General features: G+C 36.2%; 1 protein-coding gene across 1 annotated transcript; it reads right to left on the bottom strand.

The window, feature by feature from the left end:
• Positions 1–9393: 9393 nt before the first annotated feature.
• LOC128555071 (uncharacterized) lies at positions 9394–13326 on the bottom strand. Its single transcript, XM_053536423.1, has 3 exons — positions 13311–13326; positions 12147–12296; positions 9394–11623 (listed from the first exon to the last, which is right to left on the bottom strand). Exons 1-3 carry the CDS (start codon positions 13324–13326, stop codon positions 11382–11384), a joined length of 408 nt encoding a protein of 135 aa, XP_053392398.1. The 3' UTR covers positions 9394–11381.
• Positions 13327–13947: the final 621 nt, after the last annotated feature.

Here is a 13947-nt window from a genome sequence, read left to right as displayed (position 1 = left end):
GTTATGGGTTGCAACCCATAATACAATTGGCATGGACGTTCTATTGGGCTACATTAAACTTAAAGAAATGAAATGTCTCGGACAGTGTTATGGGTTGCAACCCATAAAACAGTTTATATAGGCATACCAATGGGCTGCATTAAACCTTAAGAAATGTCTCGAAGACTGCAATCGGCTGCAACCTGTAAAACTGGCATGAACATTATAACCCTGTGTTACAGGTTGCAGCCCATTGCACTGTTCGAGACATTTGATTTCTCAATTTGATGCAGCCCATTATCATGTCAATGCACTGTTTTACGGGTTGCAGCCCGTAACAATTCAATTCTTAAAGTTTGATACAGCTCACAAGTATTTGTTTTGGGTTTAACGCAGTTTTTCAGTCATGTAACCGCGGGCAGTTAACCTAACCAGTGTTTCTGGATTCAGTACCAATAAAAACCTGTTCTCCACAAGTAACTGCTAACTTCCCCACATGAATCAGAGGTGGAGGACTACTCCATGCCAATTTTTTTTACAGGTTACAGCCCATTACACTCTCGGAGACATTTCATTTCTAGAAGTTTGATGCAGCCCACAAGGATGTCCATGTCAACCCGTTTTGGGTTGCAACCCATAACATCGTCCATGACATTTCATTCCATAAAGTTTGATGCAGCCCATTAGGATGTCCATGCCAGTTGTTTCATGGATTGCAGCCCATTATACTCTCAAAAGACATTTCATTTCTTAAAAGTTTGATACACATTTAGAAACTGAAATGAAACTGTAATGCAAACATTTTTGTGCTGTGGTCTCCGTGACCTAGACACTTTACCTATTGACCCCCAAATCTATAGGTTCAGCAGTTATCCTATCAAGTTTTACCATTGCAGGTTCAAACGTTCTCTTGTAATTAAGTGGGAACGGTTTTCAGTGTCGAGGTCACTGTGACTTTGATCTTTGACCTTCTAACCCCAGAAACAATATGGGGTTACCTACTGACCAAAGGTAGTAATCCTATGAAGTTTGACTACAGCATGTCTAAGTGATCTTTTGTTATCAGCAGAAATCAAATGGTCTAATGACCTACATGAGCAAAACATTGTTCAAGGGGGCAAAACAGATTAGTTACTGCTACCGATAATAAAGTTCAAGCGGGTCTGGAGAAAATGTTGACAGTATTGTTGGCAGATGCCGGAAACAAAGCAGATCCCTAAAATGGAGCTTGAGACTATGTCATAGGTTAGTTAACATTAAGAACAACCAACAAATCTGAAAAATATATTTAATTCAGCAACCAAATTCACAACAAAAAACCTCGACAAAATCTATATGGATAAAAGTTGCACATTTCTGTTTTAAAAAGCAATTACTGTCATTCTGAGTAAAACTGAATTCAGGTTTAAATGTGCAAGATGAAACTAACATTTTAAAAAGTAAGCATGTCTATTTTAACAAGAGCTCGTCGAACACGAAATGCCCCCTTGTGGCATTCAGTAATTGCACAAGGAACAAAAATTATTTGCTCACTGTAAACAAAAGTTCTACTGTTCTGGTTCAATGTGACCCTTATCTTTGATTTAGAACACAAAAGTATGTGTGGTCCAACTCTGAAGCCTGTAGCTTCAGAAATGTTAAATTTCATTTCAGAACACAAAACTATGCATGTGGCCCAAATATGAAGCATGTACCTTAAAAATTTAAAAGTAGGTCAGTAGGTCAATGTCAAGGTTTATTTCAGTACACAAACCTATAAATGTGGTCCAATTTTGAAGGCTTTAGCTACAGGAATGTGAAAGGTCACTAGGTTAAAATAAACGTCAATTCATGTCAAGGTCATCTAGACACTCAAAACTATACATGCGGTCCAAAATTAAATGTTGTAGGTTAAAAACGAAAGAGAGTGAAAGTGCATCGAAACTTGAACCTGAAATTTTTATAGTAAATAATGATGCAAGAGTTATGGACCTTGTGTCATATGATGTGGCACACCTACTTTCAGTCTGGATCAAATCCATTTAGTAAGAACTGAAAAAGAGTGAAAGTGTACCAAAATTATAACCCAAAATTTATCCAAGTATAGAGAGAGGACAATTCATGAAATATTGGTACCAGCATTATGAACCTTGTGCCATATGATGTGAGAATGTTGAACAACTATTCAAAGTTTGAATTAAATCAGTTTTGTAATAACCGCAATGGAGTGGAAGTGCATTAAAACTTTAAACAGAATGTCTAGGTCAAAGAGGAAATAATTCATTAAATCCCTTGTGTCATATATGGGAGATGATGTGGCACACCTACTTTCAGTTTGGATCAAATCCATTTAGTGATAACTGAAAGAGTGAAAGTGCACCAAGTGTAAAGGGGGGATACTTCATGAAATAATGGTACCAGAGTCATGCACCTTGTGTCATATGATGTGGATGATGAAGCTGAACAACTATTTTAAGTTTGAATCAAATCCATACAGTAATAACAGAGAAAGTGAAAGTGCACCAAAACTTTTAACCGGAAATTCTAAGTAAAAAGGGGGATAATTCATGAAATATTGGTACCAGAGTTGTGACCCTTGTGTTAAATGATGTGGGTGATGATGAACAACTATTTTAAGTTTGAAGTAAATCCATCAAGTAATAAAGATAAAGAGCATCAAAAGTTTAACCAGTGTGGATGCAGAAGGACGCAGACGCCAGGTCCAGTAGGATAGATTTCCATACTTTGTAAGCTAAAAAGCTCAAAAGGTCACGGTCAAGGTCAACCACTGAAATCGGAATGCAAAACTCTACTCATGCTCCAAATTTCTTCACAGTGGCTTCAAAAACAAGAAAGAGGTCTAAGGTCATGGAAAAGGTCAACCACTGATATTGTTACACAACACTGTAAACGCTGTCCAAAAATCAGTTCTGTATCTTGAAAAAAAAAGTAGGTCAAAGGTCAAGATCACCTAGGTCAACCACTGAAACTGGAATGCAAAACTGTACACAAGTGACATGGTCCAAATTTCATTACTGTAGCTTCAAAAACAAGAAAGTAGGTCAAAGATCATTGACAAGTAGTTGAGTGGACAAACTTTGTGCCAGATAGGCAGACAGATGACAAAATCAATAGGTCTCCACACCACTTCCTGGTGGGAGACAGAAGTATTCATTCAACTTTCTAAATACCAAAACAATTTGACAAAATCTATTTTGACAAAAGTTGCACATTTCTGTTTTTAACCCTTAACCTAATGGAACTTACTTAATCAGTCAATTGCAACCAGTGTAAACCTAGATCAGCTGGCACACAACCATGCAAGCTGATCAGGGTCTACACTGTTTGCTGTGCAATCTGTAGAAAGGCTAATTGTCTAAGTAGCGACCAGTGTGCTTGCAGGCTGATCTGGGTCTACACTGGTCAAAAACCCTACTTTTATTCAGCATGGAAAGGATGTTGTCAAATTAATACAAAAATTAAAGAAGAATTGGTATAGTTACACTGAAAAAAGTCACAAAGTAAATAATGACTGACAGCAAATAAACTTATTATAGGGTGCATATGATTTGAACAAATGAATTTGTGTTTTACATGGGCCATATTTTCTTTTCAGTATTTTTTTCCAGAATAATTCAGAAAATGAATAGAAGAAAGTTAATAATAACAAACAGAAATCTTATTTTGAGTAGTTATGAACATGTAGAATAAAAACTAACCACTTAATACATAAAGCAATGCAACATATATGTATGTGCCAAGTTTCATTATTTCAATATGAACCACCCAAAAGATATTAGTTTCTGAAATTAACAAGTATTTTTAATTCCACTGTTAAGGCTGGGACATGTTATATGCATGTTAAGTTATGAAATGACTAGTGTTAATAATAAGATTTCTTCAGAACTGAAAGTATTCACATAATACAGGGAAACTCGACTTAACAAACACAAAGGAATATTAACATAATACAGGGAAACTCGACTTAACAAACACAAAGAAATATTACAATCTGGACCTGATTACAATTTATTTTTGCTACATGTATTTATCAAGAAAATATCAAATGTTTCAAGTTTACTAAGAACTAAAGGCTTAACACTGTTGTTCACATTTTAGTGCCCCTAACATAACCTCGGGGAAACGATTAATTAATACAACAATCAAAATATATCCTCCCCTTTTCCTATCTAATAAAAAATCACAAAATTAGGAAATCTTCAAACAAGAGGGCCATTATGGCCCTGTATCGCTCACCTGAGTACCATGATTGCTCAAAATGATACGATCATGTTTTGACAATAAGCTATTTAGAGTAACATAAAAGGGAAGTTTTGTTGTTGTTGAAGATATTTTGGAAGTTATTATCAATTCAAACCATAAACGAAGTCTCCAGATGGCTGCAAAAGCCAAAATAGCAAATTCTGGACCTTGAAGGGGCCATAACACTTGAACCTATGATGGAATCTGGCCAATTCAAGAAAAGAACCAAGATCTTGTGGTGATACAAGATGTTTGCAGGTTTGGTTAAAATCAAATCATAAATGAAGCCGCTATTGTGCAGACAAGGTCACAATAGCTAATTCTGGCCCTTTCAGGGGCCACAACTCTGTAACAGATAAAAAGGATCTGGCCAGTTCAAGAAAGGAACAGAGATCTTATGGTGTAACAAGTTTTCTGCAAGTCTGATTAAATTCAAATCGTAAATGAAGCTGCTATTGTGCAAACAAGGTCAAAAATAGCTAATTCTGGCCCTTTCAGGGTCCATCACTCTGGAACCCATAATGGAATCTGGCAAATTCAAGAAAGAAACCATCACCTTATGGTGATACAAGTTTGTTAAAAATCAAATCATAAACAAAGCTGCTGTTGTGCAGACAAGGTCAAAATAGCTAATTCTGGCCCTTTCAGGGGCCGTAACTCTGGAACCAATTATGGGCTCTGGCCAGTTCAAGAAAGGAACTGAGATCTTAAAATGATACAAGTTGTGTGCAAGTTTAGTTAAAAATAAAATCATAAAACCCTTTATTGTGCAGACAAGAAATTGTTGATGCACGCATGGACAACAGGTGATCACAAAAGCTCACCTTGTCACTAACAAGTGAGCTAAAAATGTTAGGGTTGGGACATATTTTAGCAACATAAAAATGCTACTTTTTTGTACAGTAATACTGTTTCACAACTTACTGTTAAATATTCCTTAACAATCTTATTCAAAGTAAATTGCTAAGTATGATCTTACTTGTCGGGAATCTTACATTACAAGACGTTTTACAAGAGCTGTCAGTGGACAGCGCGCTCGACTATTCTCAGTGCTTGATAGTATAATATAAAGCAATGAGTAAAACTTTAACATTACTATAAGCATATTCTAAGTCGAAAAGGGGCCATAATTCCGTCAAAATGCTTGATAGAGTTGCCTCTTCCAATTTACAGACTGGGGTCATGATGGTAAACAAGTAAGCAAAATATGAAAGCAATATCTCAATGGACTTTGAAAATATTTGGGGTGGTACGCAAACTTTAACATTTATTCCAAGTCGGAAAGGAGCCATAATTCAGTCAAAATGCTTGATAGAGTTGCCTCCTCTTTTTTACAGACTGGGGTCATGATGGTAAACAAGTATGCAAAATATGAAAGCAATATCTCAATGGACTTTGAAAATATTTGGGGTGGTACGCAAACTTTAACATTTATTCTAAGTCGAAAAGGGGCCATAATTCAGTCAAAATGCTTGATAGAGTTGCCTCCTCCATTTTACAGACTGGGGTCATGATGGTAAACAAGTATGCAAAATATGAAAGCAATACCTCAATGGACTTTGAAAATATTTGGGGTGGTACGCAAACTTTAACATTTATTCTGTCTAAAAGGGGCCATAATTCAGTCAAAATGCTTGATAGAGTTGCCTACTCTTTTTTACAGACTGGGGTCATGATGGTAAACAAGTATGCAAAATATGAAAGCAATATCTCAATGGACTTTGAAAATATTTGGGGTGGTACGCAAACTTTAACATTTATTCTGTCGAAAAGGGGCCATAATTCAGTCAAAATGCTTGATAGAGTTGCCTCCTCTTTTTTACAGACTGGGGTCATGATGATAAACAAGTATGCAAAATATGAAAGCAATATCTCAATGGACTTTGAAAATATTTGGGGTGGTACGCAAACTTTAACATTTATTCTAAGTCGAAAAGGGCCATAATTCAGTCAAAATGCTTGATAGAGTTGCCTCCTCCTTTTACAGACTGGGGTCATGATGGTAAACAAGTATGCAAAATATGAAAGCAATATCCTCAATGGACTTTGAAAATATTTGGGGTGGTACGCAAACTTTAACATTTATCTAAGTCGAAAAGGGGCCATAATTCTGTCAAAATGCTTGATAGAGTTGCCTCCTCCTTTTTACAGACTGGGGTCATGATGGTAAACAAGTATGCAAAATATGAAAGCAATATCTCAATGGACTTTGAAAATATTTGGGGTGGTACGCAAACTTTAACATTTATTCTAAGTCGAAAAGGGGCCATAATTCAGTCAAAATGCTTGATAGAGTTGCCTCCTCTTTTTTACAGACTGGGGTCATGATGGTAAACAAGTATGCAAAATATGAAAGCAATATCTCAATGGACTTTGAAAATATTTGGGGTGGTACGCAAACTTTAACATTTATTCTAAGACGAAAAGGGGCCATAATTCAGTCAAAATGCTTGACAGAGTTGCCTCCTCCTTTTTACAGACTGGGGTCATGATGGTAAACAAGTAAGCAAAATATGAAAGCAATACCTCAATGGACTTTGAAAATATTTGGGGTGGTACGCAAACTTTAACATTTATTCTAAGTCGAAAAGGGGCCATAATTCAGTCAAAATGCTTGATAGAGTTGCCTCTTCCATTTTACAGACTGCAGTCATGATGGTAAACAAGTACGCAAAATATGAAAGCAATATCTCAATGGACTTTGAAAATATTTGGGGTGGTACGCAAACTTTAACATTTATTCTAAGTCGAAAAGGGGCCATAATTCAGTCAAAATGCTTGATAGAGTTGCCTCCTCTTTTTACAGACTGGGGTCATGATGGTAAACAAGTATGCAAAATATGAAAGCAATATCTCAATGGACTTTGAAAATATTTGGGTGGTACGCAAACTTTAACATTTATTCTAAGTCGAAAAGGGCCATAATTCAGTCAAAATGCTTGATAGAGTTGCCTCCTCCTTTTACAGACTGGGGTCATGATGGTAACAAGTAGCAAATATGAAAGCAATACTCAATGGACTTTGAAAATATTTGGGGTGGTACGCAAACTTAACATTTATTCAAGACGAAAGGGCATAATTCAGTCAAAATGCTTGATAGAGTTGCCTCTCTTTTACAGACTGGGTCATGATGGTAAACAAGTATGCAAAATATGAAGCAATACTCAATGGACTTTGAAAATATTTGGGTGGTACGCAAACTTTAACATTTATTCTAAGTCGAAAAGGGGCCATAATTCAGTCAAAATGCTTGATAGAGTTGCCTCCTCTTTTACAGACTGGGTCATGATGGTAAACAAGTATGCAAATATGAAAGCAAATCTCAATGGACTTGAAAATATTTGGGTGGTACGCAAACTTTAACATTTATTCTAAGTCGAAAAGGGGCCATAATTCAGTCAAAATGCTTGATAGAGTTGCCTCTCCTTTTACAGACTGGGTCATGATGGTAAACAAGTAGCAAAATATGAAAGCAATATCTCAATGGACTTTGAAAATATTTGGGTGGTACGCAAACTTTAACATTTATTCTAAGTCGAAAAGGGCCATAATTCAGTCAAAATGCTTGATAGAGTTGCCTCCTCCTTTTACAGACTGGGTCATGATGATAAACAAGTATGCAAAATATGAAAGCAATATCTCAATGGACTTTGAAAATATTTGGGGTGGTACGCAAACTTTAACATTTATTCTAAGACGAAAAGCGGCCATAATTCAGTCAAAATGTTTGATAGAGTTGCCTCCTCCTTTTTACAGACTGGGGTCATGATGGTAAACAAGTAAGCAAAATATGAAAGCAATACCTCAATGGACTTTGAAAATATTTGGGGTGGTACGCAAACTTTAACATTTATTCTAAGTCGAAAAGGGGCCATAATTCTGTCAAAATGCTTGATAGAGTTGCCTCCTCCTTTTTACAGACTGGGGTCATGATGGTAAACAAGTATGCAAAATATGAAAGCAATATCTCAATGGACTTTGAAAATATTTGGGGTGGTACGCAAACTTTAACATTTATTCTAAGTCGAAAAGGGGCCATAATTCAGTCAAAATGCTTGATAGAGTTGCCTCCTCTTTTTTACAGACTGGGGTCATGATGGTAAACAAGTATGCAAAATATGAAAGCAATATCTCAATGGACTTTGAAAATATTTGGGGTGGTACGCAAACTTTAACATTTATTCTAAGACGAAAAGGGGCCATAATTCAGTCAAAATGCTTGATAGAGTTGCCTCCTCCTTTTCACAGACTGGGGTCATGATGATAAACAAGTATGCAAAATATGAAAGCAATACCTCAATGGACTTTGAAAATATTTGGGGTGGTACGCAAACTTTAACATTTATTCTAAGACGAAAAGGGGCCATAATTCAGTCAAAATGCTTGATAGAGTTGCCTCTTCCAATTTACAGACTGGGGTCATGATGGTAAACAAGTAAGCAAAATATGAAAGCAATACCTCAATGGACTTTGAAAATATTTGGGGTGGTACACAAACTTTAACATTTATTCTAAGTCGAAAAGGGGCCATAATTTAGTCAAAATGCTTGATAGAGTTGCCTCCTCTTTTTTACAGACTGGGGTCATGATGGTAAACAAGTAAGCAAAATATGAAAGCAATATCTCAATTGACTTTGAAAATATTTTGGGTGGTACGTAAACTTTAACATTTATTCTAAGTAGAAAAGGGGCCATAATTCAGTCAAAATGCTTGATAGAGTTGCCTCCTCCTTTTTACAGACTTGGGTCATGACGGTAAACAAGTATGCAAAATATGAAAGCAATATCTCAATGGACTTTGAAAATATTTGGGGTGGTACGCAAACTTTAACATTTGTGTGACGCTCACGCTAACGCCGGGGCGAGTAGGATAGCTCCCCTATTCTTCGAATAGTTGAGCTAAAAATGAAACGTTTTCATTAGCTTTAAAAATTGTCACATGAACAAAAATATCAACATAACTTGTTACTAACATAACAATGCAACAGTTAAAACATACTGAAGGTATTGTCAATTCCAAAATCTGTATGTACTAATACTTGGCACACTTGATTTTTCAGTAAATACTGGTTAAAACAGCTTTGGGTATAACTAACATACTTGTTTGGCCTGGTCCTAATACTTTCTTATTTAATGTACATATAAAAGGTTGTAACAAATCTTGTTCTTTCATACTAACTTTATTTTTTGCTTCACTAAAATGTACCCTTATTTGCTTTAGGCCTTAACAATTTAAAAAGTAGAAAGTCTGGCTTATATGTGCCTCCTGAAATTAACAATTTAAAAAGTAAAAGAAGTCATTTAAACAAGAGCTGTCCGTAAGACAGCCAAGCTCGACTATTCGAAATATTGTCACAGAAGCAGGAAATTATTACCCAAAATGTTAAATATCAAAAGAGTTTTAAGTTCGAAAGGGGACATAATTTGACCAAAATGCATATCAGAGTTATGGGACTTGATGCTATCAACTAGTTTTATAACCCCGAAGAAACATGTTAAGTTTCAATTCCATAATCTGCATTAATTTTGGAGATAGTAACTTGCATGTAAAACTTTAACCAGAATTTTCTAAGTCCAAAAGGGGGCATAATTTGCTCAAAATACAAGTTAGAGTTATGGAACTTGACCCAGTGAGCTTGGTAATTGGCCTAGAAAAAGAATAAATAAGTTTCAAAGCTATATGCCTTTAAATGATAGCTGTATGTACTTGCACGCAAAACTTTAACCAGGATTTTCTAAGTCCAAAAGGAGGGATAATTTGCCCAAAATACATGTCAGAGTTATGGGACTTGATTCTATCAACTAGTTTTATAACCCCGAAGACACATGTGAAGTTTCAATTCAATATCTGCATTAGTTTTGGAGATAGTAACTTGCATGTAAAACTTTAACCAGGATTTTCTAAGTCCAAAAGGGGGCATAATTTGCCCAAAATACATGTCAGAGTTATGGGACTTGACCCAGTGAGGTAGGTAATTGATTTAGAAAAAGAAAAAATAAGTTTCAAATATATATGCCTTTTAGTAATAGCTGTATGTACTTGCACGCAAAACTTTAACCAGAATTTCTAAGTCCAAAAGGGGGCATAATTTGCCCAAAATACATGTCAGAGTTATGGGACTTGACCCAGTGAGGTAGGTAATTGATCTAGAAAAAGAAAAAATAAGTTTCAAAATATATATGCCTTTTAGTAATAGCTGTATGTACTTGCACGCAAAACTTTAACCAGAATTTCTAAGTCCAAAAGGGGGCATAATTTGCCCAAAATACATGTCAGAGTTATGGGACTTGACCCAGTGAGGTAGGTAATTGATCTAGAAAAAGAAAAAATTAGTTTCAAATCTATATGCCTTTTAGTAATAGCTGTATGTACTTGCACGCAAAACTTTAACCAGAATTTTCTAAGTCCAAAAGGGGGCATAATTTGGCCAAAATGAAGGTCAGAGTTATGGGACTTGGTGCTATCAACTAGTTTTATAACCCCAAAGACACATGTGAAGTTTCAATTCAATATCTGCATTAGTTTTGGAGATAGTAACTTGCATGTAAAACTTTAACCAGAATTTTCTAAGTCCAAAAGGGGGCATAATTTGCTCAAAATACATGTTAGAGTTATGGAACTTGACCCAGTGAGGTTGGTAATTGACCTAGAAAAAGAATAAAGAAGTTTCAAAGCTATATGCCTTTAAATGATAGCTGTATGTACTTGCATGCAAAAACTTAACCAAGGTGTGACGCCGACGCCGACGCCAGGGTGAGTAGAATAGCTAGACTATTCTTCGAATAGTCGAGCTAAAAAGTAAACATATCCATTTTAGAAAGTCCTAAAACAATGTGCCCAATGAACACTCGACTAAAGAGATTAAAAGTCCCATTTGAAAAATTCTAAACATTCTGGTATCAATCTTAATAAACAACATTCCTGGTAAAAGTCAGTATGACCTGCTTAAAATGTCCTAACACAGCGCTTGGCATAAGGCACAATACAGTGTGCTTGAAGAACAACATTCATGGTGATATTAACGCTGAAGTCCTTCACAACCAAACTCTATATGCTGCTTTTCTTTGAATAGACAAGTTCAAAGACACGTCCCACTTAAAATTTCCAAAAGCAATAGAACTGAACAGTCGTAAACTAAAGAGTATGCATCAAAGATTGTTTACAACTTTTTCAACATATTTGAAACCTTTTTTTTAATATTGTCTCTCGGTCTTTTCCAGATAAGTCCGCCGGATTTTTGACTGACCTTTCGCGCATTTTCACATTCTGCCTGTGAAGGACATTTAACATCCCTGAAATTTTTCCGAAGCAATTCTTGAAGCTCTTTTTCTTCTCCCTTTGTCCATTTCTGCCTTTTCTGTACAGCAGTTGCCTTCTTCCTCTTCTTTGGCCTCTCTTCCTCTTCAATACAAAACAAACATCAGGAATTTGCTACATATATTGGTGGTGTTTTACTGGGTAAGTAAATAATAAATAAACACAATTCCTAGATATCAATTTCTCTGTTAGGTAAAATACCTGTGTTAAACTTTATAGTTCATTGTCCACAAATCGTGTAGGTTGGCTTCAGATCTAAACATTTGCTTAGTTTCACTTTAATATTCAGAGTTGAGAATGTAGCAAAGGAGTTCACCTCCAGTTAACTTCTATCTACATAATGCAAAACTTTAACATGAAATTGTAATTTAAAAGGGGCATAATTTTAACAAAACAAGAGCTCATTGAACACGAAATGCCCCCCCATGATGTATTCAGTAATAGCAGCTTACATGCAAAACCTTTCTGACAAGGACACTGACAAACGGGTGATTACAAAAGCTCTACTTTTTGTACATGGTCAAACCATATATGTATATTAAAACGCAAAAGGAAGTGTGCACATTTTTGATTTGGATCTGTTTGCTTAAAATGAATATCTTAATACCTTGCAAATCGTCCTCTTCATCACTTTCATCAATAAAATTAAAGACATCTGCTCTGGCGGTTCCTTCAATCAGGTTTTCATCATTTTCCTCCGGTATTGGCAACATAGCAGAAGGTTCTGGTTTTCCTAAACCGTTGCTGTACATAACATCTGCAAGAAGACAGTGAATTATTAAAGCAATTATAAAGTATTATTACAAACTCACACCACCTAAGCTTTATTACGTTGTTCTGCATCAATTAAATGCATCTTACCATAGCAAAGTTCGTGATCAATGCATCTCCAGTACAACAACTTAAACTTGAAACTGATGCTGGGGGTCTTGGACTACAATAACCCAGATGGATCCTCGGTAAAGCCTGGTAGTGGTCCAGAGCCACAAATCCCTACTTTTCTGCCTTTTGGACATGATCTCAGTCTGAAAATATAAATAGAGAATAATAGGTTAGTGCCGTAGATGAGAAAGTTTATCTGGCGAGGTGGAGGAGGTTATCGGGTGAGCCGAAGGCGAACCTGATAACGTCCGGAGCCGAGCCAGATAAACTTTCTCCATCTTAGGCACTAACCTATTATTCTATTTATCTTGTCATTACTTCATTTTCCGATATTTGTCAATTTATTTTACAAAAATAAGTGTGCGACAACCGTTTTAATGACGTCACTTATATAATGACGTAATCACCGACAAAATCGCAATAACTTTTTCGTTTTTGAAAAATTATTTGACCACTCATTTTCTTAGTTCGGACATTTCCAACACAATGGTGATGGTTTCAATGCAAAATTTCTTATGACAACAATATTGATCATAAGGTCACATGATCAACTAACCATATCTCTGGTCACATGTCAACTGACGGTATATCAAGAAAGATCTACGGCACCCTGATATCGGGTCGAAAATACTGCAAGTGACAGGATAATAAAATATAAACTTTTAAGTTACTTTTAGCAGCATTTTTTTCCACCAAAATATTCGGCGGAATTTGGTCCCATTCCCCCTCAAAATAGTGTTTTTTCCCCCTTTCCAATCTGTAAAGTTCCCCTGAAGATACCAAAAAACCCCCCAAAAAACAACCAATTAAATCATAATCCACCAGTTTATTTTTTTATATTTTCATATAGAAAACAGTTCATCGCAGTATCTCGCGTTTTGAACATTACATTGACGCAGATCCATTTTCTAAAATTTAGCGATTAATATGCAATGACCAGCTAGGATGAAGATAAAACTTTGGTCTTTTATACCCTCCAGCTACTGGAAGCAGCCCACGAGGGCGGTGTCACTCACACGAGTAGGTACCCGAATAACCAGTGTGTGTCATGTCACATGCTCCTTAGTATTATATGGGGCCTGAATTTATCAATAAACTTGAAACTAGTTTATTTCAACACCCATGAAAAGTCCCCTTTTCTTAGTTTTACGTTGTATTTTTCTCCCTCCAAAGGGCATCGACCCCCTTCCCCCAGACAGAGTTCCCACTCACGTAAAATACTACGTAAATCACGTAATAAAAATAAAATTCACGCAAGTATTTTTTACCCGGTGCGAGATTGCGCGCGTACAAAACTGCTTGGGACGAATCCGCTAAGTTGGAATCCCACGCTATGTGTACAAAAATAAACCTTGGAAATACTGCCGCAGTGCGTCATCTGCGAATCGATTGGCTTACAGCTCTCTGACGTCAAAAAATGTAGACGGGTTGTATGTTTTAACGCATTGGTAAATGAATGTACACTTATTAAACGGTTACCGATCTACATCCGGGTCCCCGGGAACTGTCTCGTCTGCAAGAATGTC

The sequence above is a fragment of the Mercenaria mercenaria genome, unplaced genomic scaffold (genome assembly GCF_021730395.1).
Source record: "Mercenaria mercenaria strain notata unplaced genomic scaffold, MADL_Memer_1 contig_999, whole genome shotgun sequence".
Lineage (NCBI taxonomy): Eukaryota > Metazoa > Mollusca > Bivalvia > Venerida > Veneridae > Mercenaria > Mercenaria mercenaria.
Note: the sequence above shows the minus strand (reverse complement) of the source record. Positions and strands in the feature narration are given on the sequence as shown.

What these genes read in the sequence shown, in the direction of transcription:
- LOC128555071 (XM_053536423.1), bottom strand. An exon ending in TGAAGAGGACGATTTGCAAG is followed by an intron (nt 11,624 to 12,146) that starts GTATTAAGATAT and finishes TTTGTATTGAAG; the next exon opens with AGGAAGAGAGGCCAAAGAAG.